This window comes from Tasmannia lanceolata, unplaced genomic scaffold (genome assembly GCF_043159265.1).
Source record: "Tasmannia lanceolata isolate RefF3 unplaced genomic scaffold, GAP_Taslan_0.1 ptg000037l, whole genome shotgun sequence".
NCBI classification, from domain to species: Eukaryota; Viridiplantae; Streptophyta; class Magnoliopsida; order Canellales; family Winteraceae; genus Tasmannia; species Tasmannia lanceolata.
In genome coordinates, this window is record NW_027518714.1 from 61135816 (window position 1) to 61163793 (window position 27978).

Here is a 27978-nt window from a genome sequence, read left to right on the forward strand (position 1 = left end):
TGAAGCATAAATTTAAAATTATGTTTTCAAATGCGTTCTCCCGCCAGCCAATGGCTATAAAAGGCCAACGCCTCTTTTGGTTTGTACTCCGGGACTGTATGTCCGCATCCCTGCACAACCCATAGACCAGAAATGGAAAATGAATTATAAGATAGGAAGCATAAATACTAAAGAAAAGAATTGATTGGACACATGATATATCACTAATTTTTGAGTTTTATAGGACTTGACTCTTTGTTCTTGATCTTTCTCATTGTATATTCCTTTTTCTCTCGTGTAGACCACCTTGGTCTTTCATTCTTAGTGAAATATTTATCATTCAGAAAAAAAAAAGGACTTGGACTCTGTGATGCGGCCCATATTGTGGCACCCAATTGCCAAAATTGTGCCAAATGTACTATTAGAGTGCAGTTATCATCTCCCATGATTATATTCGACTCCCATGTTTTGATATTTGCATCCTATCTTTCATTGGCTGTTACACATGTCAGCATCACAGGTGTTTAAAATGAATATAGGGCTGTCAAATTTTTTTCAAGAAAAGCTATGGTAATCCTCATTATTCTGAAATATAGATCAAAGAAATGTGATGGGGATTGTATTGTAACCTTTACAGTGAGAAATGTGAGATTGTTTGCATAGCCCTGAGTGTACCTGCACAAATCCAAGAGGCCAATCGCGTAAATGTATCTGAAACAATATGCATATTGTACAATGCTGATTGTAAACACAATAAATTCGCGTGTAATTTTTTCAATAAGGTTCTGTTACTTTTGACGTAAAATGGGAGCATTTCATTTCTTAGGGAATTGACAAGTAGCTTTCACCACCCATGAATGACAGACAAGTGATGAAAAAATTTCAGTCAAGAGGTGATTTTGGATCATAATATTCACCTTCTAAGAAAGACTTTTGTACCTAGACATATTCACTAAAGGTGGAAACAGGAAAAGAACATAATTTTTTGCTTCACATCGTTTCAATGCCATGTTTACAGAGGAAGCAGTTGTATTCAACTGGGCAGCACAAAAGTAAGATGGCTGCTGGCCCTGCAATATCCCAGATTCCAATTGAACAATAACAAGCACCCTTTCTAACCACAGAAAGAAAGTCTACTTCAGCCTTTTCCCATAAAGGTGAGCATAATCTCATATGAACACCATCATGCAAGATGGAAATAAAAACCTTTTTAGGAACATATAGAGAGCCTTCCCTGTTTCCTTAAGAAGAATTGTCTTTCCTTCGCAGGAAATAGTGGAAGTCAGTGTTTGTATTGATGCTAGATCAAATGGTTTGATTGTAGGTTGAGGTATATGTGTAATTTTCCAACATTCTACCTACGTCATAGTTAAGACTGTAATTGTGCAAGTTTGTAAAAGAGAAGCCAAATATAATATACCCGGCTACTTGTTCTTTGAAAAACCAGGGCCTCCATTCATCGATGATTCGATATCCCAACGCTCTAGTCCATGCTTCGCTCCCAGTGAAGGGCACACACATATCATGGTCACCACTGCCAGATGGTAAAGAAAGAAAAATTACCTCAGTGAAGAGAATAAAGATTAATCCTTCCTTAACCAATAAACGAAACATGCCTCCCCAATGATTTCACATGGAGAATGATTTATTTTTTATATAGACCATATCTAAAGATAGGTATAACAAAACCAATATATACCTAGTCTTTGGGGCATCAAACCTAAATCAAATGGATCTCCTAAATAGATTTAAGGAATCCAAGGCATGGCATATGCAAGTCAGTAGCAAAAATTTCATAAAATAGTTTGAGAAGTTATGGCTTCTAACTCTATTACAAATCAAAGTGAATCAATCCATAAACACAAATATTTATCAAAGATAGTAAGATTGAAATCCAATACTTGTGGTATCAAAAGATAATTTACAGAACTGGACGAATATTTCCAGCTGTTTCAAGAATTGCGTCTTTATAGTAGTGTTTAATGACTGGATAACCAAAATTGACTAACTAGAATAATTTGGACACAAAATAGTTCAATTCATTACAAGGGCTAGGTGTATGTAAAAGAAGAATTGTAGCATATAAAAAAGAAAACCTAAAGACAAGCGATTAACTACTGAATTAAAAATGATGAAACAAATTCCTCCAATATCCAAGATGATAAAACAACTATAGGAAAAGGAATACAACAAATCTGAAGAGAATTGACAAAAGTACACCAGCAGCTGCCGAAAAAATCTCAACGTTACAATGAGAGAGTGTGAGGTTTATTGAATCCATAATTTATTCACTTCTTTTATTTGCAAAATATTGAATAATTAACCCAGGATGACTTGAACATGCTACATGTGGTTTGCCAATCCATCTATAACTTCCAACCAAAGGATTGTGATCTAGTTCATCTGAGTGTCGTTACTTGCTTTGGAATGATTCAATAAATGGGACATTAGGTTCCAATTAAAACCACGTCTTAAGATGAGACACCTAGTTCCCAAAAAAAATCAATCTGACAATTGACTCTGATGGTTCAAGAAGACCACCCCCCCCCTTGCAGCTCCTTAAAGTTAGTCAAAAAAATTTTAAAAACCTTTTTAACAGTTTTCTTCTTTCCTCATGGTCTGCAAAACATTGTAGAAGAACCATTGATATTCAACAAAATAAAATTGGTTACTTATATCCACAAACTGGATGTAAAATCTCTCCATTTTTCTTAACAGAAACCCTTTTTGTAAGCTCCATGGTTTCACCATAGTAAGAACACTCGATGACAGTATGCCACCATCCAAGAAACATACAACTTTGTTCTCTTCATCTATAGAACTTTCAACATCATATGTCTCATCATTTACATCCTTTCATAACCATTTCAGATTCTTCAGATAGCAACATAACACCCAGACTATCACCAGTCTCTCATGCTCCATTAGCACTTAGACTAAGTGAACAAGATCATGTTAGAAAATACAAATGATGATACTCATGCCCATCTTTTCCACAATCACTTCATATCATGAAGAATAGATAGGGAAGAAGGATGACTACTCATCATTAAATTAAATCACTGGAGGGTAAGAAGCTTAACAGGTAACACAAACGAGCTAGAAATAACGTACTACTGCAAGAAAGGTTTCATAAACCTCCATGGAGTAAGGCTTTCCTATTTTTAGCCACTGTATCGTATTTATGGAAGAACCCTTGATGCACAACTTCTCAGCTCCAAATTAAGCGTTATCATCTTTGTCTTTAATTTGATAGAAGTTTCTTTCAAGATAAAGAAAATAGCTATCGCACTGATAACCAAACCACTATCAAGGCTGCTTCATCACCTTATTTACACAATTTCATTTCAAGCTACGTTTTGCATGTCTTTCTATGAATAAAGAGATTCCTATTTACCAACTTCAGAATGAGGAATACACCATTACCTAACTAACAATCAAACATACCCTCATCTTGCAGATAACCAAAGTTCTCTCAATTAGTGCCTCAATTTTTCGGTATTTTCTTTCTTTTATTTGTGTAGCATATGCACCACCACTGCTACACATCTTGGATTTAAGGAAAGCCTCAGTAGTTTTAACTAAGAACAAAAAAAAAAGACAAAGTACTTCAAATACAGAAGAAAGAATTACAAGGTTGTAGTTGGAGAAAATACCTGAATATAAGTGCTCGATATCCTCGAGTTGTGAGATCCCTGTGATATCTTATCATGCTTCCAGCATCGTGGTAATATTCAATTCTGCCAGTACACAACTCCCAAGGATCCGACACATTTGCCTAAGGTGAGAGAGAGAGAGAGAGAGAGAGAGAGAGAGAGAGAGAGAGAGAGAGAGAGAGAGAGAGAGAGAGAGAGAGAGATCAAATCAAATTCTTTCAAAGTAAAGCATCAATAATGAAGAGTACATTTTGAAGCATTTTCCATACCTGTGGGGCATGAATTGCATTCCTCACTTTTTCATTGTTCAGCCATGACGTTGCAACTTCATCATTCTATTTTATTCAAAAATATTAATGAGATTGTTTGCATTAAGGAAAGACCAAGAAAAGAGAAGATGATTTTGAAAGACCATTCACTTGAAGTGATAGCCTAGTAAATTGCCGTTCTGTTTACCATGAGTTTTTGTCAAAAGAGTAAGAGTAGCCAATTATTTGAAATCAGAGGGCTTACCAACAGTCTGATTGCTGCCAAGTTTTTGGGCTCTTGCAATTCTAAACTTTGGGGAATTCCAATTAGCTTTGCTCTATTTTTGGAGGAGTAAAATTAGTTTCTTGAAGAGTCCAATCTTGGACCACTTTCTTGCTATTTTTAGATTGGATTCATGTAACAATAGTGTAAAAATTTCTTCATTGGTCTTAGCAACTTGTGGAAAATTTTAATGATTAAGTTATCGAATGAGTGTTGAGATGTAGAAGGAACTTTTACCAGTTGAATTTTTAAATAATCTTGGAGTATTATAGTGGAATTTGCTCTAAGAACGGCATATATAATTCTAGGGTGTATTTTAATATTTAATCATCTTTTGTACTTGGGTTATTGTTATAGTTTTGAAATCTCAAGTTTGACATGTTATTTGGCATTGGAGCTAGCGTCTCTAAATCTGTGATTCTTGTAGATTATCAAGGTCTATTGTGTGTGAGGCCTACCAAGTTAATGTGCTGGGAAACTTGGAAGGTGCAAATCAACAAAAGTAGTTTCAACTTCGTCAATCCATAAAGCAACATATCAAAGATTTGAGAAGGAAGTTTGAGGAACATATCAACGAAGCGAAAAATACGGGTTTTTTTTTTTGGCGATTATGCAATCTTGGGAGGCTGAAGCAAATGAAAGAAGAGCCGTTAGTAGAGGACACATTAGCTCAGAATTGCTAGTCCTTGATTGAGGTAACGAGGATTTCCTATATCCTTATCATTAAGGGGGAAGATTTATAACTTCATATCAATGTTCTGATAAAATATGCTTTAATTATGCTTATTTACTTTTTCACAAATAAAATCAAGATAGGGAAGTTCCCTCCATAAATACAAGATGACTAACAGGCTGCCATGGAAGTTCTAGAACTCTAGACAGGAAGGAGTATCAACTTCAGTCAGCCATTTTCAATATTTAAGTAAATAAATGAAGGTGAAAATTTATGGAAAACAATTAAATATGAAGAATTCCTTAATTGCATCATATTAAATATAAGATAGCAGTGAATAGCAGATTTTTTACAATATCAAATCAGACTTTTTAGTGTTACATGAACATAAATGCAGATTTAACGTGTGATACTAGGGGTGCAAGTTTGGCCCTGTCAGCCCTGACCCTCCCTGACCCGCCCTGAGCCCGAATAGGGTCAGGGCTGGATTTTCCAACCCTGAGGGCGGGTCAGGGTTCATTTTTTTAGACCTTGACTCAGGTCGGGTCGGGTTCTGGGTTAATGCCTCGGGTACCCTGACCCGGCCTGACCCTAAGTTTTCTATTATAGAATTGAACCATCTATGCATGTTTCTTTTGCTAATGTTTTCTATTATCTTGGATTGGTGTTTATTTAGATTATTATTATTAATTGTCTCTGTTGCCCGTTATGTTGTTGAATTCATATTGTCTTATTTTGTTCCCTTTCTCTGTTTATTGATCATTTTGTTCTATATGATAAGTGGTTGCTTTATTTTTGGCACTCTTACAGGTATTTGCACTAGGGTCAATTAGGCCCGGCCCGGCCCGGCCCAATCAAGGCCAATCAGGGCGGGCCAGGGCCAACACTGAGCCCTGTAGGACGGGCCATGGGTTGAAGTTTTTCGGCCCTGACTCAGGGTCAGGACGGGTCAGGGCCAAGATAATGGGATCTAGGGTTGGTTTTGAAAAACCCGACCCAACCCGACCCTGTTGCAGCCCTATGTGATACAGATGATATAATATGCTACTTTCCTATGAAAATATTGTAGACGGGTATTTGTATTTATGCCAATTCATACTATCAAGTGTATCATATGGTATTATTCATAGAACATACGACATGTATGACAAATTAATGTGTACACTTGTTATGAATAGATTATATTTTCTTATGAAAGAATTGTAAATAAGTATTTATACATATCATTAAGTGTATCATATTATATTATTGTGTATCATATCATTTTATTGTGTATGCTTAATCGTGAATAGAAATAATGTCTGCATGTGAGTGCTGGCACAAATATATCAATTCCATCATCTACCAATTTAGAGAGCATATGCAGTTTATTTCTGGGATACTTAGAATTGTTTTTTTTTCTTGTTAGGCCTCTTAATTCTTTGTTATTTCATCAGGAATTTGCGTCATTGGTAGATGACAAAGAAAATGGCAGCCTTTTCCAGTTTACCAAAGTATGTAATAACTGTACAGGAAGCAATAAGGAAATCTTTAAGCAATGTAAGGTTTGAGTGGCACTTTTTGAGTGTGAAATGTGTTTGTAGTAAATAAATTATTATGCCATCAGAATCCATGTTCAAGGGACCTAACTCTAGCTACAATTCAATATCATGGAGTTCTAAAAAGATATTCATTCAAGTACTTACAGTGCACGGAACTGTCCTCCCGAGCTCTGGCCAAGTTGGAACCCTCCCATCTTGTACAGAAGCTCCAAGAGGCCAAGAACGTCCAAACATCCTTTTTCTTACGGCAAGAGGCCTCTCAGTCTCACCCAACTGACTAAAACTAGTTGGCAACCGGCTTTTATCAGCAGCAACACCTCTTGGTTTTGGGCTATGGTAGCAGGGTTCAAGGATGTTATAGATATTTAGACTGCCAATAACCTAGATGTGGATACACTCCAAAGAATTTAGTTTATAAAGACATGGAATTTCTCATAGCTGTGTGTGTATATATATACTATAATAAGCGGGGAGGAAATAGGAAGCTTTTCTGATTTTCTTATAATCCCACGTGGAATTTTCTCCGCTATTTTTGGCCGATTCTTTCCGGTCCAACCCTCCCAACAAATTCTGATTCCATTCTTTATCCCCATCATAGATATTTTTTCTTGTATATATATATATATATATATATATATGAGGAATAAGATTGTGCGGTCGATCGCACCAAGCTTAGGTGCGGTCGAGGGCCCCAAACTTACATGGGCCCACATTGTTAGGATGATCCAAAGCATTCATTTGAAAGGCCCTTACATAGATAGGGTGTGTACAAAAAATCAGCTCCATAGGATCATTATAACCCATCCAAAAGTGGAGGGCAAAATGGACAGACTCCGTTTACCACAAATCTGCCCATTTTTGGCCCCCACTTTTGGAGGGGTTAGGATGATCCAATGGAGCTGATTTTTTGTACACACCCTATCTATGATGGGCCTTGCAAATGAATGGTTTTGATAAGCACAAAAAATGTGGGACCCATGTGTTTGGGCCCTCGACCGCACCTAAGCTTAGGTGCGCTCGACCGCACACTCCTTTTCCTCATATATATATATATATATATATATATATATATATATATATATATATATATATAGAGAGAGAGAGAGAGAGAGAGAGAGAGAGAGAGAGAGAGAGAGAGAGAGAGAGAGTCACTTACCGCATGAACCTGGTATAATTTTTCCTCGCAGCTTTGATTGGCTGGATTCCAATAGCTGCCTCCGCAAGCAGAATGAACCTCCTGTCATGCGTACGACATCATATCTCATATTACAATTAGATTCCGATCAACTTCCATCATAGACAAAATAAAGGAGCTATAGAAGAAGAGTGTCTTTCAAATAAGGATATTCATATGCATAGACCACGGCCTTCTACTCTCTCCACCTCCTTCCAATAGGAAGAAATTACAACCTCATGTATGAGAGCAAGGACCGATCCCGTATTTATAATAACTGGAAGGAAACCCTAGAGTCCACCCATTAAGGACACTTGTTCCTCAAATAAGCCCACTAACCTTGTTAGGCTTACAATGGGCCTACACATATTATTAACCCATTACCATACCCCTTCTAACGTTAACACGTGTGGCTAAGGTGTTCCTGGCTTAAAACCTTATTGATCAAACATTCTTTACAATCTGGTATTTTACAAAAGCCAAAACATGTTCTATGCAAGTCCACAAAAATCTTAGAACATAAGGATGGAGTACTTTATTTAGCATCAAGTTTTTTCTGAGTAACCCAAGAAAAAAAATGTGAGAAGCTATTGATCTGAAACTCTTGGCTAGATGAAACTTCCTAAGAGTTTAAAAATTACCAACTTCAAATGAGTTACGCACCTGGAACAGATCATCCGATATCAGACCCATTCCGTGTGCAAATGGTACCAAAGCATTGCCGTCAAACATCTTGTCAGTGACTCCATTTCCCACCATGTAACCCTGGATTGAAATAACTACAATATCAATCTAAGCATATGGCATCAATAATAGGTGTATCATGTCATGCCACAGAAAAAAAAAAATATAAAGCCCAAAAGTTTTCACCTTGAAGTTGAGAATAGGCTTCAAACCAGCTTCAATTCCTGGAAGAGAGCATGAATTATGCACAAATTTTGTATTACAACATAAGGGATCTCATCAAATAATTAACTGGGAAATTAAAATGTAAAATACCTTTAACAACTTCAGAAGCAAGAGTTGGCACGTACACTCCAGCAAACGATTCCCCAGAAAGATAAAATGGGTTTGCACGGAACTCTGGATATTGCTCAAACCACTGCGTGAACACATAATAGGAGAAAATGTCTCAGGCTTAAACCACTGTGTATCAATAGATTAAATTTAGATCAAATAATATCAGTTATGCATCATAGAAGGTCACACCATAGTTGTAACAGTTCAATTTTCCTATTAAGATACCTTCAGAAGAAATGTGTGTGTATCAGAGGCAGTTTTGGTATCATTCGTAGAGTAGTCTTCACTATTATTCGAGTAAGAGAATCCAACACCAACAGGGGAATCCAAATAGATGATGCTTGAAACCTGAAAAGCAAAATTCCAACTTTATCAATATGGTAGGAGAAACTATTAATTTAGCAAAATTTTGATTGACATCCCATGCATTAGATACGGTTACTTTGTTGTGCTTGTTGAATGATGTTCCCTACCAAATATCATTCTCTACACTAACGAAATGAAATGAAATGCAAAACATAACATCTTTCCATTTTTTCGATCATTCCGATCATTTACGTCAAATTTCAGAAATTTCAGTCGGAAATAATGACATGGAAGGACTTCACAGAGATTTCGCTTCGGTGGGATGGAAACGGAACATTTTGGTCGTTTCGGAGAAATTAAAAACCATGGGATTTTTTTTTTGGAATAATGAGAAAGCAATTAAATATCAAAACTGTAATACTATTCTTGAACATTGCATATCATTCACTATATCTATCCGTCTTACACAGAATCTTTGGCCGATTTGACAGTTTCAGGATTTAGAGATTAACTAGCATGATCTTGGAATCAGAAATACCTTAGACCAGCTGTATGGATTGAGATGCAGTTGTGGAAGTGATTTAGGTTCCCTTGCTGCTTGAAAATTGAAAGGACCTGAAAATTCATCAAAAAGGCTTCGTAAATAATAGAAATCCACATAAAAGGCAAACTCACCTAGTAAAGTCAATATGGAATATTAGACAAAATGGCCCAATATGTACAACTGGTCATCACTGATGAAAATGTGACCAATCAAGACATAGAAACTCACAACTCTACTTCACCTATAGGAAAAACAACCTTGAGTATAATGCTTTTGATACACTATACCTGAAATTTCATCCAAAACGAATTCACTTATTTTCTATTAAAAACTATATGTTTGCCCTGTTCTCCTTGTGGATTCAAAGTTATTTTCTTTTAAATACTTTGTTTCCTTAGGTTATTAGTGGTTTAAATCACTTATTTTAATAATTTCCACTAGGTTATTAGTGGTTCAATCTTTATCCATATCTACTGAAAACAGTGCAAATTAAGTAGTCAACCAATCTAATTTTGCGAAGGAAACATTGTCAGGTATGATTACCATGCTCATAGACGAACCCATCAAAGCTAGAGCAGCCTGGTCCACCATTAAGCCATAAAACAACTGGGTCTTTTGACGGGTTTCTCTCCGAAACAACGAAATAGTAAAAAAGATTTTTTTCCATGATTCTTATCGATGCTCACGTACCTTCAAAACCCAGCTCATAAATCCCACAGAGTTCACATAAAATCTAAAACAATTAACAATTATAAGCAGTAGTTGTAGCAGTGGAAGAAGGTGAAGTATGACGAGAAGTAATAAACGATGAGGAATTGATAAAAAAAAAAATAAAATAAAGAGAAGGGAGAAAAAGAGATGACTTGCCCAGCATAGTGTTTGGATGGGAGAGTTCCACTGAATCCAGGAAGGTGTGTGATGAGAGCATTTTCAGGAGCTGCCTTAGAAATTCTGAGGATAGTGAGAAACAGAGTTAAAAATAGAGTGCAGAGGAACTCAGCCATGACTCTACGTAACAATGGATCAATCATGGGGTGAGAGGTTCTATTGAAATATATAATAAAATATGATGACAGTGTGATGCCGACCAAGAATGATGGGTCCCACTTGGGATTTAGCAATATCTAAATTGGATTTTGATATTAATGTGTGGGATTCTTATCTATATTTCGCAATATTTTTAGTAGTTATCTATATTCAGCAGGAGATAGAGATTTGATAGGACTCTTAGCATATTGGTTACTCTTAGAATAGTTGGCTAATATTTAGATTTGGGTAGGATTCTTATTATGTAGGAAAGTTATGTGGAATTATGGGATATAAATGAGTTGTAATATTCTATTTCATTGATTGAATTGATCGGGTCATGTAGGAACAAGGTTCAAATCTCTCGGTCTGTTAAGATATATAATAAAATAGTGACGCTGCTATGATATGGACCAAGAAAGTTGGGTTCCACTTAGGATTTAGCAATATCTAAATTGGCTTTTGATATTAATGTGTGGGATTCGTATCTATATTTGGCAATATTTTTAGTAGTTATATATATTCAGTAGGAGATGGAGATTTGCTAGGACTCTTAGCATATTGGCTACTCATAGAATAGTAGGCTAATATTTAGATTTGGGTAGGATTCTTATTATGTAGGAAAGTTATGTGGGATTATGGGATATAAATAAGTTGTAATCTTCTATTTCATTGATCGAATTGATTGGGTCATGTAGGAACAAGGTTCAAATTTCTCGGTCTGTTAAGATATATAATAAAATAGTGACGCTGCTATGATATGGACCAAGAAAGTTGGGTCCCACTTAGAATTTAGCAATATCTAAATTGGCTTTTGATATTAATGTGTGGGATTCTTATATATATTTGGCAATATTTTTAGTAGTTATCTATAATCAGTAGGAGATGGAGATTTGATAGGACTTTTAGCATATTGGCTACTCTTAGAATAGTAGGCTAATATTTGGATTTGGGTAGGATTCTTATTATGTAGGAAAGTTATGTGGGATTATGGGATATTAATAAGTGGTAATCTTCTATTTCGTTGATCGAATTGATCGGGTCATGTAGGAACAAGGTTCAAATCTCTCGGTGTGTTAGGATATATAATAAAATATGATGGGAGTGTGACGATGTTGTGATACGTACCAAGAAAGATGCGTCCCACTTAGGATATTGCAATATCTAAATTGGCTTTTGATATTAATGTGTGGGATTCTTATCTATATTTGGCAATATTTTTAGTAGTTATCTATATTCAGTAGGAGATGGAGATTTGATAAGACTCTTAGCATATTTGCTACTATTAGAATAGTAAGCTAATATTTAATAAAATATGATGAGAGTATGACACTGCTGTGATATAGACCAAGAAAGATGGGTCCCACTTAGGATTTAGCAATATCTAAATTGGCTTTTGATATTAGTGTGTGGGATTCTTATCTATATTTGGCAATATTTTTAGTAGTTATCTATATTTAGTAGGAGATGGAGATTTGATAGGACTCTTAGCATAGTGGCTACTCTTAGAATAGTAGGCTAATATTTAGATTTGGGTAGGATTCTTATTATGTAGGAAAGTTATGTGGGATTATGGGATATAAATAAGTTGTAATCTTCTATTTCATTGATCGAATTGATCGGGTCATGTAGGAACAATGTTCAAATCTCTCGGTTTGTTAGGATATATAATAAATATGATGGGAGTGTGACGTTGTTGTGATACGTACGAAGAAAGATGCGTCCCACTTAGGATATTGCAATATCTAAATTGGCTTTTGATACTAATGTGTAGGATTCTTATCTATATTTGGCAATATTTTTAGTAGTTGTCCATATTCAGTAGGAGATGGAGATTTGATAGGACTCTTAGCATATTGGCTACTACTAGAATAGTAAGCTAATAATATTTAAATTTGGGTTGGATTCTTAATATGTAGGAAAGTTATGTGGGATTATGGGATATAAATAAATTGTAATCTTCTATTTCATTGATCAAATTGATCGGGTCATGTAGGAAAAAGGTTCAAATCTCTCGGTCTGTTAGGATATATAATAAAACTACTGGGACCAACCGTTTGATGCACGGTTTAATTGAAATTGAAAACAAAATTGAAAGCTACTTAAAGAACAAAACAAATGGGGGCACTCGTCAAAATAACAGAGTTTTACCCTCTGGAAAGATTATGTATCACAATTTATTAAGAATAAGAAGAGAATGGCTACACAACTTTATAGCCATGTTGGAGATCTTCATTGCTCTCTTTTCACTACCACCAACACGCGGGTACACACACACTCTCTCTCTATATATTTATATATATTGTTTTCTATTATTTTTTTATTGGTCATCATAGTACCTTAATATAATTAATTGTTTTAATAGGACCTTTTGTTACATTTCGTAGTCTTTTAGTATTGATTTTTAACTTCAAATTAAGAATATTGAAGATTGAAAGAGTTTCATTAACCAGGCATAAGTATAATGTTAGTGTGGTTTTTAATCATTCTGACACGATTATGTTGTATAGTTTTATAAAATCTTCTACATTAAAAAAATAGTATAGGTAGCTGATGATAATATGTAGGGCTGCAACTCGAGCTGGGTTTTACCCGACCCGCATCGACCCGACCCGAAAATAGCTTGGGTCGGGTTCAGGTTTCATGGGTTTCGGGTCGAGCCGGGTTCAGCATTCAAAAGCCCGCATGAATCTCGGGTCGACCCGGGTTTGAAGGGGCCCGACCCGAGTTACATAAGTTATAGTATGTACATTTTTTTCTATTGTTAGTTAAAAGTTAAAGGGATACTTACATTTACACTCCCTCTAGTTTCTGACACATCCACTTCCACCCCTATAGTTTAAAACGTGACAAATACACCCTTGTAGTTTCAATTTGTTTAAGGTAGGCCCCCTCAGCTGAAGGTTCGTCCATAGATTGAAGGGTTAGGATGATCCGATGGAGCTGATTTTTTGGGCACACCCTATCTATGTCAGGACCCGTCAAATGAACGCTTTGGATCATCCAAACAATGTGGGCCCACATTATTTGGATGATTTTTTGGTAGTGTTTGGATTCAGGTAGGGGCTCACATTATTTGGATGATCCAAAGCGTTCATTTGATGGGTCCTGACATAGATATGGTGTGCCCAAAAAATCAGCTCCATCGGATCATCCTAACCCTTCAATCTATGGACGAACCTTTAGCTGAGGGGGCAAACCTTAAACAAATTGAAACTACAGGGGTGTATTTGTCACGTTTTAAACTATAGGGGTAGAAGTGGATGTGTCAGAAACTAGAGGGGGTGAAAATGTAATTATCCCAAAGTTAAAAGTGAAAACCCACGCACCCACTGTTACTGTATGTGAGTGTAATTTCTGCTTCTATGAGTTGAGTTGATTCAAGTGTTTGATTCAGCATTGTTTGATTGTAATTAATACATTGTTTGATTACAACATTGTTTGGTTCAAGTGTGATGTGAGTGTAATTACATCATTGTTTGATTCAAGTGTCATGTGAGTGTAATTTCTGCTTCTATGAGTTGAGTTGCCTTGCCAAACAAGAATTTTCCTTACAAATTTGCGTCAACGTGAAAAAACCCGACCCGACCCGACCCGACCCGAACCGACCCGAGATTTATCATGGGTAGGGCCGAGTTTGGGAATCGTGGGTTTTCCGAAAAAAAACCCGACCCGAGATATTTCTCGGGTAGGGTTGGGTTCTCCAAAACCCGACCCGAGTTGCAGCCCTAATAATATGTATGCCTAAGGACATCTTTGGAAAGGCATAAAATTATATCCATTTAATTTTATATGCATAGCCTAGATCTTCGCAACACATTCTGCAAAAGATAAAATAAATGTTGGCATTATTTTTCCATACTCATGTTCTACTTAATAGCTTAATTATATGAGGAAATATTGGATTTGTCAGGATCTTCTGTATTTGGCCATCTTCCATTTTACTAATAACCTATGTTACACGGATTTCTCTGAACAGGCAAAGTACCCGTGTAGGAGACGTATCGTATTCCAATACTTTGAAATTCTTTGAGACACTTCTAGGTAGATCTCTTTTATCTAGACCAAAAGAAAACGCTTTTAATATCAGCATATGAGAAGGAAATACATCATAAAAAGGCAAAAGAAAGAAAAAGACATAGAGGTACGAAACCTGCCATGGGGGACAAACTACATAAGATGAGGAAGAGGTAAAATCTCTAATATAATACGAGGGATGATAGATGCAAGGGCCCTCTTTATGCAAGGGCTAAAGAAGGGCCCTGGAATACGTCCACGTCAATAAGTGCAACCGAATTCAGTTTCTCAACCGAATTTTAAAATGATGTGGACGTATTCCAGGCCCTTCTCCAGCCCTTGCATGAAGAGGGCCCTTGCATCTATCATTCCTCCTATAATATACACTAACAATATAAAATCTCTAGTAGGGTAATGTACTAAATATCGATCTATTTTGTTAAGGAAAAAACTACATTTTTGTGATATGGGTTTCCTATTATATTGAATTAAGAATAAGTAAAACCCTCTTAAATTAACATAAGAGATCTAGAATGCCCACAACAAAAGAAATTGAGTCAAAGATATAGAACGCCCATGAAAGAAAATACAGTAAAAAGAGGCGATTAAAAACTTTGTCTAAAAACCAATATAAAAGATGGTATGATGAACTAAAAAACAATATATGAGAGGCTATAAAGAACATTACGTCTATGCTAGCGGAATCGGATTATCCTCGACTGTAGATGTGATAGTGGATTGAAACCAGAATTCTCAGGAAAAATATATATTGGGTCCCTCTATTCAGATGATGCAAGCCATTCATTTGTTAGATAGGACAACTGTAATTGTAGTTCCCTTCAAACTCCACCGTAGTTGTGATCAGTGGATCGAAAAAAGAATGCTCAGAAAAAAGTAAAATGGGGTACAACTATTTGGATGATTGGATGATCTAAGCCATTCATTTGTTAGATAGGTCGAACCCAAAAATCTATGAAGAGGATAAAAAAATCTCATAAAATAAAGAGATATTTCCTATGATTATGTAAAATGATGCCGAAGTCATCCATGCCAAAAGAAAAAATAATCATAAAATAAAAAAAGATTTTTCTTATGTTTTTATAATAGAAGAATTATAGAGTGCCTAGATATATGAAGAATTCTATAGAAACCTACCAAGTTACCGTTGCTTCCGTTTCTTTCCACTATAATTAACTAATATTGAAGAGTTATGATTTATTGGTGTAATTGCATAGCACAAAACAACAGCATCTCCCCATGATAATTTAAGAAGCTAATTTGGAGCTTACCTTGCTCATCTTTTGACCCCTTCAAGTTTGTTTATGTAGGAAATTCACTGTTTTTGCACACAAATTATGGTATTGTTAAAGCAACATCACAGTATTCGCCTTCTCTAGTGTAATTAAACACTTGAGGGATTATGATCTACACATCCTGATGGCCCTAGAAAAACATTCCCCTACAACCACCTCCAACAACAGTGTCCGCTCACATCTATTATAATATAGCAGGATGGGGTTCACTATTCACTGCGAGACCGAGGCCTAAATAAATATAAGCATAAAATTAGAAAACCAGTACGTGTTTTTTTGGGCCTATTTTTAGAAAACTGATGCGTTTAAGCTTTTCTTGGCATCCTTTTTGGGGAAGTCCTCTTTTAAATTGATGAGTTTTGTTACTATTTCAAACACAGAATCCCGATTTTATGAGGTTTAGTAGGTAACTTGAAGAGAATCCGATAATAGGAGGTCTGTAGGAAAAATTCCGATAATAGCAATTTGATTTTAACTTACAAATTGTAGGAAACAATCAGATAATAGCATAATAGCAATTTGATTTTAATGTACAAATTGTAGGAAACAGTCCCCAGCAGTACTTGCACACCCCCCTTATAACGTGATTTGACATTAAGTTGCCCACTTTTCACGTCAAATCCGGTTATAAGGGGGACTGTCCACGTGGGCGTGAACAGTGAAACCCCCATCAACGACCTGTGTGATGCACGGGGTGAGTAAAAAAATGCACGTTTGAAATCTCTCTTCTGCAAATCTGCATAACAATAGTAAAAAAAAGCCAAAGTGAAAACCGACACAGAGTGGGTTGCCGAGGACGGTGGATGCAGAAGCGTAGTGGAATGTTACGATCCTAAGTGGGGGCCTGCCTTGGTATGGGACTGGGTGGGACCCGGCCTGGTATGAGATAGGTTTAAAGGGCTTTACCTAACACATTCCATCACTCTGGAGCTTTTGGCGTATTGGTAAGGTACCTAACATACTATAACAGCCTAGGTTTTAAATTTCGACCGAAATCTGAAATTTCGGATTTCGGTGGAGAACAAAACCGAAATGGGGTAAACCCGAAACCCTACAAAAATTTGACCGAAATTTCAAAATTTTGATCGAAAACAAAATTTCGGTCAGAAATTTAGAAAAAATCCCAAAAAATCCGGAAATTTAAGATTATTTAATATTCTCCCGAAGTTTCGGGTGAAATTATCGAAATTTTAGCACGAGATAAAATATATTTTTATTGGTTTCGTCAGATTTCACCCTAAATAACCAAAATTTAAAACCATCACTGCTATTGTTTCATAGAAACATTTGGTTTTTCTTGCATAGCTGTCATGTCATATAGATTTACATGTGAAGCGGTCATACATCTCTTACATATAAATATGAATGGTCTTCACCCACTTCCAGCTTATTCAAGGTGCAATAGGTGAAGCATGAATTTAAAATTGTGTTTTCAAATGTGTTCTCCCGCCAACCAACGGCTATAAAAGGCCAACGCCTCTTTTGGTTTGTACTCAGGGACTGTATGTCCGCATCCCTGCACACCCATAGACCAGAAATGGAAAATGAATTATAAGATAGGAGGCATAAATAATAAAGAAAAGAATTGATTGGACACATGATATATCACTAATTTTTGAGTTTTATAGGACTTAGGACACTTTGTTCTTGATCTTTCTCATTGTATATTCCTCTCTCTCTCTCTCGTGTAGACCACCTTGGTCTTTCTTTCTTAGTGAAATATTTACCAATCAGAAAAAAAGGACTTGGACTCTGATGCGGCCCATATTGTGGCACCCAAATGCCAAAATTGTGCCAAATGTACAATAGGAGTGCAGTTATCATCTCCCATGATTATATTCACACTCCCATGTTTTGATATTTGCAGCCTATCTTTCATTGGCTGTTACACTTGTCAGCATCCCAGGTGTTTAAAATGAATATAGGGCTGTCAAAATCGTTTCAAGAAAAGCTATGGTAATCCTCATTCTGAAAGGTAGATCAAAGAAATGTGAGGGGGATTGTATTGTAACCTTTACAGTGAGAAATGTGAGATTGTTGGCATAGCCCTGAGTGTACCTGCACAAATCCAAGAGGCCAATCGCGTAAATGTATCTGAAACAATATGCATACTGTACAATGCTGATTGTAAACACAATAAATTCACGTGTAATTTTTTCAATAAGATTCTGTTACTTTCGACGTCAAATGGGAGCATTTCATTTCTTAGGGAATTGACAAGTAGCTTTCATCACCCATCAATGACAGACAAGTGATAAAAAAAATTCAGTCAAGAGGTGATTTTGGATCATAATATTCACCTTCTAAGAAAGACTTTTGTACCTAGACATATTCACTAAAGGTGGAAACAGGAAAAGAACAATTTTTTTTGCTTCACATGGTTTCAATGCCATGTTTACAGAGGAAGCAGTTCTATTCAACTGGGCAGCACAAAAGTAAGATGGCTGCTGGCCCTGCAATATCCCAGATTCCAATTGAATAATAACAAGCACCCTTTCTAACCACAGAAAGAAAGTCTACTTCAACCTTTTCCCATAAAGGTGAGCATAATCTCATATGAACACCATCATGCAATATGGAAATAAAAACCTTTTAAGGAACATATAGAGAGCCTTCCCTGTTTCCTTAAGAAGGATTGTCTTTCCTTCGCAGGAAATAGCTGAAGTCAGTGTTTGTATTGTTGGTAGATCAAATGGTTTGACATTAGGCTGAGGTATATGTGTAATTTTCCAACAGTCTCCCTAGTCCATAGTTAAGACTGTAATTGTGCAAGTTTGTAAAAGAGAAGCCAAATATAATATACCCGGCGACTTGTTCTTTGAAAAACCAGGGCCTCCATTCATCGATGATTCGATATCCCAACGATCTAGTCCATGCTTCGCTCCCAGTAAAGGGCACACACATATCATGGTCACCACTGCCAGATGGTAAAGAAAGAAACATTACCTCAGTGAAGAGAATAAAGATTAATCCTACCTTAACCAATAAACGAAACATGCCTTCTCAATGATTTCACATGGAGAATGATTTATTTTTTATATATAGACCATATCTAAACATGGGTATAACAAAACCAATATATACCTAGTCTTTGGGGCATGAAACCCAAATAAAATGGATCTCCTAAATAGATTTAAGGAATCCAAGGCATGGCACATGCAAGTCAATAGCAAGAAATTCATAGAATATTTTGAGAAGTTATGAATTCTAGCTCTATTACAAATCAAAGTGAATCAATCCATAAACACAAATATTTATCAAAGAGATTAAGATTGAAATCCAATACTTGTGGTGCCAAAAGATAATTTACAGAACTGGACGAATATTTCCAACTGTTTCAAGAATTGTGTCTTTATAGTAGTGTTTAATGACTGGATAACCAAAATTGACTAACTAGAATAATTTGGACACAAAATAGTTCAATGAATTACATGGGCTAGGTGTATAAAAGAAGAATTGTAGCATATCAAAAAGAAAACCTAAAGACCAGCAATGAACTACTGAATTAAAAATGATGACACAAATTCCTCCAATATCCATGATGATAAAACATCTCTAGGACAATAAATACAACAAATCTGAAGAGAATTGACAAAAGTACACCAGAAGCTGCAGAAAAAATCTCAAGGTTACAATGAGAGAGGGGGAGGTTTATTGAATCCATAATTCCCAAGATGTTTTTATTCACTTCTTTTATTTGCACAATAGTTGAATAATTGACCCAGGATGACTTGAACATGCTACATGTGGTTTGCCAATGCATCTATAACTTCCAACCAAAGGATTGTGATCATGTTCTAAGATGAGACGCTTAGCTCCAAACAAAAACCAATCGGACAATTGACTGATGGTTTAAGAAAACTTCCTCCTTTTAAAGTAAGGCAACAAATTTTTAAAAACCTTTTCAAAAGTTTTCCTCTTTTCTCAACTCAACTCAACAAACCCTTTGTCCCAAACCAGGTGGGGTCGGCTAAATGAATCCTTTAGAAAAATTTCATGAAGCAGGAATCTACCCGGCTCTAATCCGGGCTCTAGTTGGGTTCTTCTTTCCTCATGGCCTATAAAACATTGTAGAAGAACCCTTGAAATTCAACATAATAAAATTTGTTACTTCCTTATATCCACTAAGTGGATGTAAAATCTCCTCAATTTCATAACAGAAACCCTTTCTGTAAGCTCCACAATTTCACTATATCAAGAACACTCAATGACACTATCCAAGAAACATACACATTTCTTCTCTTCATCCATAGACCTTTCAACATCATATGTCTCATCATTTACATCCTTTCATAACCATTTCAGATTCTTCATATAGCAACATAACACCCAGACTATTATCACCAGTCCCTCATGCTCCATTAGCACTTAGACTAAGTGAACAAGATCACGTTAGAAAATACAAATGAATGATACTCAGGCCCATCTTTTCCACCATCAGTTCATATCATGAAGAATAGATAGGGAAGAATGATGACTACTCATCATTAAATTAAATCACTGGAGGGTAAGAAGCTTAACAGGTAACACAACACGAGCTAGAAATCACTATGAGGTTTCAGGAGCATGGAAGTAGCTTTTCACGCCTTCCCAACCTGCAAGCAAGGTTTCCTAAACCTCCATGGAGGAAAGCTTTCCTATTTTTAGCCACTTTATCGTATATGATGGAAGAACCCTTGATCCACAACTTCTCAGCTCCAGATTAAGCGTTGTCATCTTTGTCTTTAATTTGATAAAAGTTTCTTTCAAGATAAAGAAAATAGCTATCACACTCATAACCAAACCACTATCAAGGCTACTTCATCACCTTATTTACACAATTTCATTACAAGCTACGTTTTGCATGTCTTTCTATGAATAAAGAGATTCCTGTTTACCAACTTCAGAATGAGGAATACACCATTACCTAACAAACAACCAAACATACCCTCATCTTTTAGATAACCAAAGTTCTCTCAATTAGTGCCTCAGTTTTTCGGTATTTTCTTTCTTTTGTTTGTGTAGCATATGCACCACCACTGCTACACATCTTTGATTTAAGGAAAGCCTCAGTAGTTTTAACTAAGAACCAAAAAAAAGACAAAGTACTTTGAATACAGAAGAAAGAACTACAAGGTAGTAGTCGGAGAAAATACCTGAATATAAGTACTCGATATCCTCGAGTTGTGAGATCCCTGTGATGTCTTATCATGCTTCCAGCATCGTGGTCATATTCAATTCTGCCAGTACACAACTCCCAAGTACCCGACACATTTGCCTAAGTTGAGAGAGAGAGAGAGAGAGAGATCAAATCAAATTCTTTCAAAGTAAAGCATCAATAATGAAGTGTACATTTTGAAGCATTTTCCATACCTGTGGGGCATGAATTGCATTCCTCACTTTTTCATTGTTCAGCCATGACGTTGCAACTTCATCATTCTATTTTATTCAAAAATATTAATGAGATTGTTTGTATTAAGGAAAGACCAAGAAAAGAGAAGATGATTTTGAAAGACCCTTCACTTGAAGTGATAGCCTAGTAAATTGCAGTTCTGTTTACCATGAGTTTTTGTCAAAACAGTAGGAGTAGCAAATTATTTGAAATCAGAGGGCTTACCAACAGTCTGATTGCTGCCAAGTTTTTGGGATCTTGCAATTCTAAACTTTGGGGGATTCCAATTAGCTTTGCTCTATTTTTGGAGGAGTAAAATTAGTTTCTTGAAGAATCCAAGCTTGGACCACTTTCTTGCTATTTTTAGATTGGATTCATGTGACAATAGTGTAAAAATTTCTTCATTGGTCTGAGCAACTTGTGGAAAACTTTAATGATTAAGTTATCGAATGAGTGTTGAGATGTAGAAGGAACTTTTACCAGTTGAATTTTTAAATAATCTTGGAGTATTATAGTGGAATTTGCTCTAAGAACGGCATATATAATTCTAGGGTGTATTTTAATATTTAATCATCATTTGTACTTGGGTTATTGTTATAGTTTGTGAAATCTCAAGTTTGACATGTTATTTGGCATTGGAGCGTCTCTAAATCTGTGATTCTTGTAGATTATCAAGGTCTATTGTGTGTGAGGCCTACCAAGTTAATGTGCTGGGAAACTTGGAAGTTGCAAATCAACAAAAGTAGTTTCAACTTCGTCAATCCATAAAGCAACAACATATCCAAGATTTGAGAAGGAAGTTTGAGGAACTTAGCAACGAAGCGAAAAATATGGGTTTTTTCTTTTTTTCCTTTTTTGCGATTATGCAATCTTGGGAGGCTGAAGCAAATGACAGAAGAGCCGTTAGTAGAGGACACATTTGCTCAGAATTTCTAGTCCTTGGTAACGAGGATTTCCTATATCCTTATCATTAAGGGGGAAGATTTATAACTTCATATCAATGTTCTGATAAAATATGTTTTAATTATGTTTGTTTACTTTTTCACAAATAGAATCAAGATAGGGAAGTTCCCTCCATAAATACAAGATGCTAACAGGCTGACATGGAAGTTCTAGAACTCTAGACAGGAAGTATCAACTTCAGACAGCCATTTTCAATATTTAAGTAAATAAATGAAGGTGAAAATTTATGGAAAACAATGAAACATGAAGAATTCCTTAATTGCAATACGAAATATAAGATACCAGTGAATAGCAGATGTTTTACAATATCAAATCAGACTTTTTAGTGTTACATGAACATAAATGAAGCTTTGACGTGTGATACAGATGATATATGATACTTTCCTATGAAAATATTGTAGAGGGGTATTTGTATTTATACTAATTCATACTATCAAGTGTATCATATGGTATTATGTATAGAACATACGACATGCATGATAAATTAATGTGTATACTTGTTATGAATAGATTATATTTTCTCAAGAAAGAATTGTAAATGAGTGTTTATACATATCATTAAGTGTATCATATTATATTATTGTGTATCATATCATATTATTGTGTATGCTTAATCATGAATAGAAATAATGTCTGCATGTGAGTGCTGGCACAAATATATCAATTCCATCATCTACCAATTTAGAGAGCATATGCAGTTTATTTCTGGGATACTTAGAATTGTTTTTTTTTTTCTTGTTAGGCCTCTTAATTCTTTGTTATTTCATCAGGAATTTGCGTCATTGGTAGATGACAAAGAAAATGGCAGCCTTTTCCAGTTTACCAAAGTATGTAATAACTGTACAGGAAGCAATAAGAAAATCTTTAAGCAATGTAAGGTTTGAGTGGCACTTTTTGAGTGTGAAATGTGTTTGTAGTAAATAAATTATTATGCCATCAGAATCCATGTTCAAGTGACCTAACCTCTAGCTACAATTCAATATCATGGAGTTCTAAAAAGATATTCATTCAAGTACTTACAGTGCACGGAACTGTCCTCCCGAGCTCTGGCCAAGTTGGAACCCTCCCATCTCGTACAGAAGCTCCAAGAGGCCAAGAACGTCCAAACATCCTTTTTCTTACGGCAAGAGGCCTCTCAGTCTCACCCAACTGACTAAAACTAGTTGGCAACCGGCCTTTATCAGCAGCAATACCTCTTGGTTTTGGGCTATGGTAGCAGGGTTCAAGGATGTTATAGATATTTACACTGCCAATATCCTAGATGTGGACAAAACTCCAAAGAATTTAGTTTATAAAGACATGGAATTTCTCGTAGCTATATATATATATATATATATATATATATATATATATATATATGAGGAAAATGATTGTGAGCTTGAAGCTCATATAGCTTATATGAGCTTGAGGGCCCAAACACATGTGAGCCCACATTTTAGGATGATCCAAAGAATTCATTTGAAAGACTCTTACATAGATAGGGTGTGTACAAAAAATCAGCTCCATAGGATCATCCTAACCCATCCAAAGATGGAGGGCAAAATGGACAGACATTGTTTACCACAAATCTGCCCATTTTTGCCCTCCGCTTTTGGAGGGGTTAGGATGATCCAATGTAGTTGATTTTTGGTACACACCCTATCTATGTTGAGGCCTTGCAAATAAATGGTTTGGATCACCACAAAAAATGTGGGACCCATGTGTTTGGGCCCTCAAGCTCATATAAGCTATATGAGCTTCAAGCTCATAATCATTTTCCTCTATATATATATATATATATATATATATATATATATATATATATATATATATATATAGTCACTTACCTCATCAACCTGGTCTAATTTTTTCTCGCAGCGGTCACTGGCTGGATTCCAGTAGCTTCCTTCACAAGCAGAATTAACTTCCTGTCATGCATACCACATCATATCTCATAATATAATTAGATTTGGATCAACATCCATCATAGACAAATAAAGGAGCTATAGAAGAAGAGTGTCTTTCAAATAAGGATATTTATATGCATAGACCACGGTCTTCTGCTCTCTCCACCTCCTTATGTACATTCCAATAGGAAGAAATTACAACCTTACGTGTGAGAGCAGGGACCAATCCTGTATTTATAATAACTTGAAGGAAACCCTAGAGTCCACCCATTACGGACTCTTGTTCCTCAAATAAGCCCACTAACCTGGTTAGGTACAATGGGCCTACACATATTATTAACCAATTACCATACCCCTTCTAACGTGAACACCTGTCGCTAAGGTGTTCCCGACTTAAAACCTTATTGATCAAACATTCTTTACAATCCGGTATTTTACAAAAGCCAAAACATGTCCTATGCAAGTCCACAAAAATCTTAGATCACAAGGATGGAGTACTTTATTTAGCATGAAGTTTTTTCTGAGTAACCCAAGAAAAAAAAATGTGAGAAGCTATTGATCTGAAACTCTTAGCTTGATGAAACTTGCTAAGAGTTTAATAATTACCAACTTAAAATGAGTTACGCACCTGGAACAGATCATCCGATATCAGACCCATTCCGTGTGCAAATGGTACCAGAGCATCCCCGTCAAATATCTGATCAGTGACTCCATTTCCCACCATGTAACCCTGGATTGAAATAAATACAATATCAATCTAAGCATATGACATCAATAATAGGTGTATCATGTCATGCCTCGGAAGAAAAAAATACAGCCCAAAAGTTTTCACCTTGAAGTTGAGAATAGGCTTCAAACCAGCTTCAATTCCTGGAAGAGAGCATGAATTATGCACAAATTTTTTATTACAACATAAGGGATCTCATCAAATAATTAACTGGGAAATTAAAATGTAAAATACCTTTAACAACTTCAGAAGCAAGAGTTGGCACGTACACTCCAGCAAACGATTCCCCAGAAAGATAAAATGGGTTTGCACGGAACTCTGGATATTGCTCAAACCACTGCGTGAACACATAATAGGAGAAAATGTCTCAGGCTTAAACCACTGTGTATCAATAGATTAAATTTAGATCAAATAATATCAGTTATGCATCATAGAAGGTCACACCATAGTTGTAACAGTTCAATTTTCCTATTAAGATACCTTCAGAAGAAATGTGTGTGTATCAGAGGCAGTTTTGGTATCATTCGTAGAGTAGTCTTCACTATTATTCGAGTAAGAGAATCCAACACCAACAGGGGAATCCAAATAGATGATGCTTGAAACCTGAAAAGCAAAATTCCAACTTGATCGATATGGTAGCAAAATTTTGATTGACATCCCATGCATTAGATACGGTTACTTTGTTGTGCATGTTGAATGAACACCCTACCAAATATCATTCTCTACATTAACGAAATGAAATGAAATGCAAAACATAACATCTTTCCATTTTTTTGGTCATTCCGATCATTTATGTCGAATTTCAGAAATTTCAGTCGGAAATAAAGACATGGAAGGAATTCACTGAGATTTCGCCTCGGTGGGATGGAAACAGAACATTTTGGTCGTTTCAGGGAAATTTAAAACCATGGGATTTTTTTTTTTTTTTTTTGGGAATAGTGAGAAAGCAATTAAATATCAAAACTGTAAATACTATTCTTGAACATTGCATATCATTCACTATCTCTATCCCTCTTACACAGAATCAGAAATACCTTAGACCAGCTGTATGGATTGAGATGCAGTTGTGGAAGTGTTTTAGGTTTCCTTGCTGCTTGAAAATTGAAAGGACCTGAAAATTCATCAAAAAGGCTTCATAACTAATAGAAATCCACATAAAAGGCAAACTCACCTAGTAAAGTCAATATGGAATATTAGACAAAATGGCCCAATATGTACAACTGGTCATCACTAATGAAAATGTGACCAATCAAGACATAGAAACTCACAACTCTACTTCACCTACAGGAAAACCAACCTTGACTATAATGCTTTTGATACACTATACCTGAGATTTCATCCAAAACGAAATCACTTATTTTCTATTAAAAACTATATGTTTGCCCTGTTCTCCTTGTGGATTCAATGTTATTTTCTTTTAAATACTTTGTTTCCTTGGTAATTTCCACTAGGTTATTAGTGGTTAAATCTTTATCCATATCTACTGAAAACAGTGCAAATTAAGTAGTCAACCAATCTAATTTTGAGAAGGAAACATTGTCAGGTATGATTACCATGCTCATAGACGAACCCATCAAAGCTAGAGCAGCCTGGTCCACCATTAAGCCATAAAACAACTGGGTCTTTTGACGGGTTTCTCTCCGAAACAACGAAATAGTAAAAAAGATTTTTTCCATGATTCTTATCGATGCTCACGTACCTTCAAAACCCAGATCATAAATCCCACAGAGTTCACATAAAATCTAAAACAATTAACAATTATAAGCAGTAGTTGTAGTAGTGGAAGAAGGTGAAGTATCACGAGAAGTAATAAACGATGAGGAATTGATAAAAAATAATAATAATAAAGAGAAGGGAGAAAAAGAGATGACTTGCCCAGCATAGTGTTTGGATGGGAGAGTTCCACTGAATCCAGGAAGGTGTGTGATGAGAGCATTATCAGGAGCTGCCTTAGAAATTCCGAGGATAGTGAGAAAGAGAGTTAAAAATAGAGTGCAGAGGAACTCAGCCATGACTCTGCGTAACAATGGATCAATCAGAGGGTGAGAGGTTCTGTTGAAATATATAATAAAATATGATGGGAGTGTGACGCTGACCAAGAAAGATGGGTCCCACTTAGGATTTAGCAATATGTAAATTGGATTTTGATATTAATGTGTGGGATTCTTATCTATATTTGGCAATATTTTTAGTAGTTATCGATATTCAGTAGGAGATGGAGATTTGATAGGAATCTTAGCATATTGGCTACTCTTAGAATAGTACGCTAATATTTAGATTTGCGTAGGATTCTTATTATGTAGGAAAGTTATGTGGAATTATGGGATATAAATAAGTTGTAATCTTCTATTCATTGATAAAATTTATCGGGTCATGTAGGAATAAGGTTAAAATCTCCCGGTCTGTTAGGATCTAAGAAGCACGGGTACAGGTACAGGGTGCGGGTACGACACGGGTACGTGGGTACGTGATTTTTCCAAAAAAAACCGGGTGCGGGTACGTTGTGGGTACGCCGAATATAATATATTTTATTATTTTATTATATATTTATAAAAATTTTAAAAAAATAATTGGAGAATAGGTTGGAGAGAGAGGTCGAGAGAGAGGAGAGAGATTTTGGGGGGGGGGGGGGGGGGAGACCCAATGGTCTTTTTTGTTGTTTTTAAACCATGCTCCCATATTTTTAAAACCCACCCCCCGTTTTTGGTTTTTTTTTTTTAAAAAAAAATGGTTTAAAATGTGTTGGGTGTGCTCAGGTGCGCTGGGGTGCGCACCCGACACGCGCCCGACACACTTTTTTCTTTCTTTTTTGAAAAAATAAAAGGGGTACGCACCGGGTACGTACCCGAGGCGCACCCGCACCCGACACGGGTGCGTAGGGCTCGGGAGAGTACCCGTGCTTCCTAGGTTAGGATGCCTCAAATGCATACATCATCGTACTTCCAATTGATATTGGTGGTCGTTCTCTGATGCAAGCAGACATAAAAGGTAGTAAACAGAATTTTGAAAAAGGTAGGAAAACAGAAAAAAGACAGATAAAAAGGGCTTTGAGTCTCTTTGAAGCAAATTCAAAACCAATTTTTGAGTGGAATCAGATAAAGTTTGTAAGCAACATTGATGAAATCGTAAAGGAGAGATTGTAATGGAAACTTTGGGTGTGAGAGCCGCAACTGTTGGAATTTTGCGCCATGTCAGATTACCTTGTTTGATTTGCTTTTACTTTTGAGGCTGTTTCACAGGAAAATCAACCA

General features: G+C 36.0%; 2 protein-coding genes across 3 annotated transcripts; both read right to left on the bottom strand.

The window, feature by feature from the left end:
- Positions 1-11: 11 nt before the first annotated feature.
- On the bottom strand, positions 12-27966 carry LOC143861850 (serine carboxypeptidase 1-like). 2 transcript variants are annotated; one of them, XM_077372795.1, is made up of 15 exons: positions 27928-27966; positions 26603-26743; positions 26281-26426; positions 25762-25838; positions 25208-25330; positions 24962-25064; positions 24833-24870; positions 24629-24730; positions 23941-24021; positions 23135-23371; positions 21133-21198; positions 20916-21037; positions 18584-18697; positions 609-654; positions 12-110 (listed from the first exon to the last, which is right to left on the bottom strand). In XM_077372795.1, the coding sequence occupies exons 2-15, from the start codon at positions 26737-26739 to the stop codon at positions 27-29; spliced, it is 1476 nt and encodes a 491-aa protein (XP_077228910.1). In that variant the 5' UTR covers positions 26740-26743; positions 27928-27966; the 3' UTR covers positions 12-26. The 2 variants fall into 2 exon arrangements, with proteins under 2 accessions (XP_077228910.1, XP_077228909.1); XM_077372794.1 differs by lacking the exons at positions 12-110; positions 609-654 and adding exons at positions 17051-17296; positions 17793-17838.
- On the bottom strand, positions 900-10428 carry LOC143860219 (serine carboxypeptidase 1-like). The gene is made up of 14 exons (XM_077370781.1): positions 10288-10428; positions 10115-10157; positions 9419-9495; positions 8800-8922; positions 8554-8656; positions 8425-8462; positions 8218-8319; positions 7537-7617; positions 6525-6761; positions 3905-3970; positions 2776-2832; positions 1905-1987; positions 1342-1513; positions 900-1049 (listed from the first exon to the last, which is right to left on the bottom strand). Exons 1-14 carry the CDS (start codon positions 10426-10428, stop codon positions 900-902), a joined length of 1473 nt encoding a protein of 490 aa, XP_077226896.1.
- Positions 27967-27978: the final 12 nt, after the last annotated feature.

Bases quoted from the DNA above. Each gene is read 5' to 3' on its own strand.
- LOC143860219 (XM_077370781.1), bottom strand. From the start codon at position 10,428: ATGGCTGAGTTCCTCTGCACTCTATTTTTAACTCTGTTTCTCACTATC. The intron at 6,762-7,536 runs GTAAGTGACTCT...ATCCACATCTAG, and splicing joins AATTATACCAGGTTCATGCG to GTTATTGGCAGTCTAAATAT. The intron at 3,971-6,524 runs GTAAGTACTTGA...TGAATAAAATAG, and splicing joins GGAGGACAGTTCCGTGCACT to AATGATGAAGTTGCAACGTC.
- LOC143861850 (XM_077372795.1), bottom strand. From the start codon at position 26,739: ATGGCTGAGTTCCTCTGCACTCTATTTTTAACTCTCTTTCTCACTATC. The intron at 26,427-26,602 runs GCAAGTCATCTC...TGGGTTTTGAAG, and splicing joins CCATCCAAACACTATGCTGG to GTACGTGAGCATCGATAAGA. The intron at 21,038-21,132 runs GTATGGAAAATG...CTCTCAACTTAG, and splicing joins ATGCAATTCATGCCCCACAG to GCAAATGTGTCGGGTACTTG.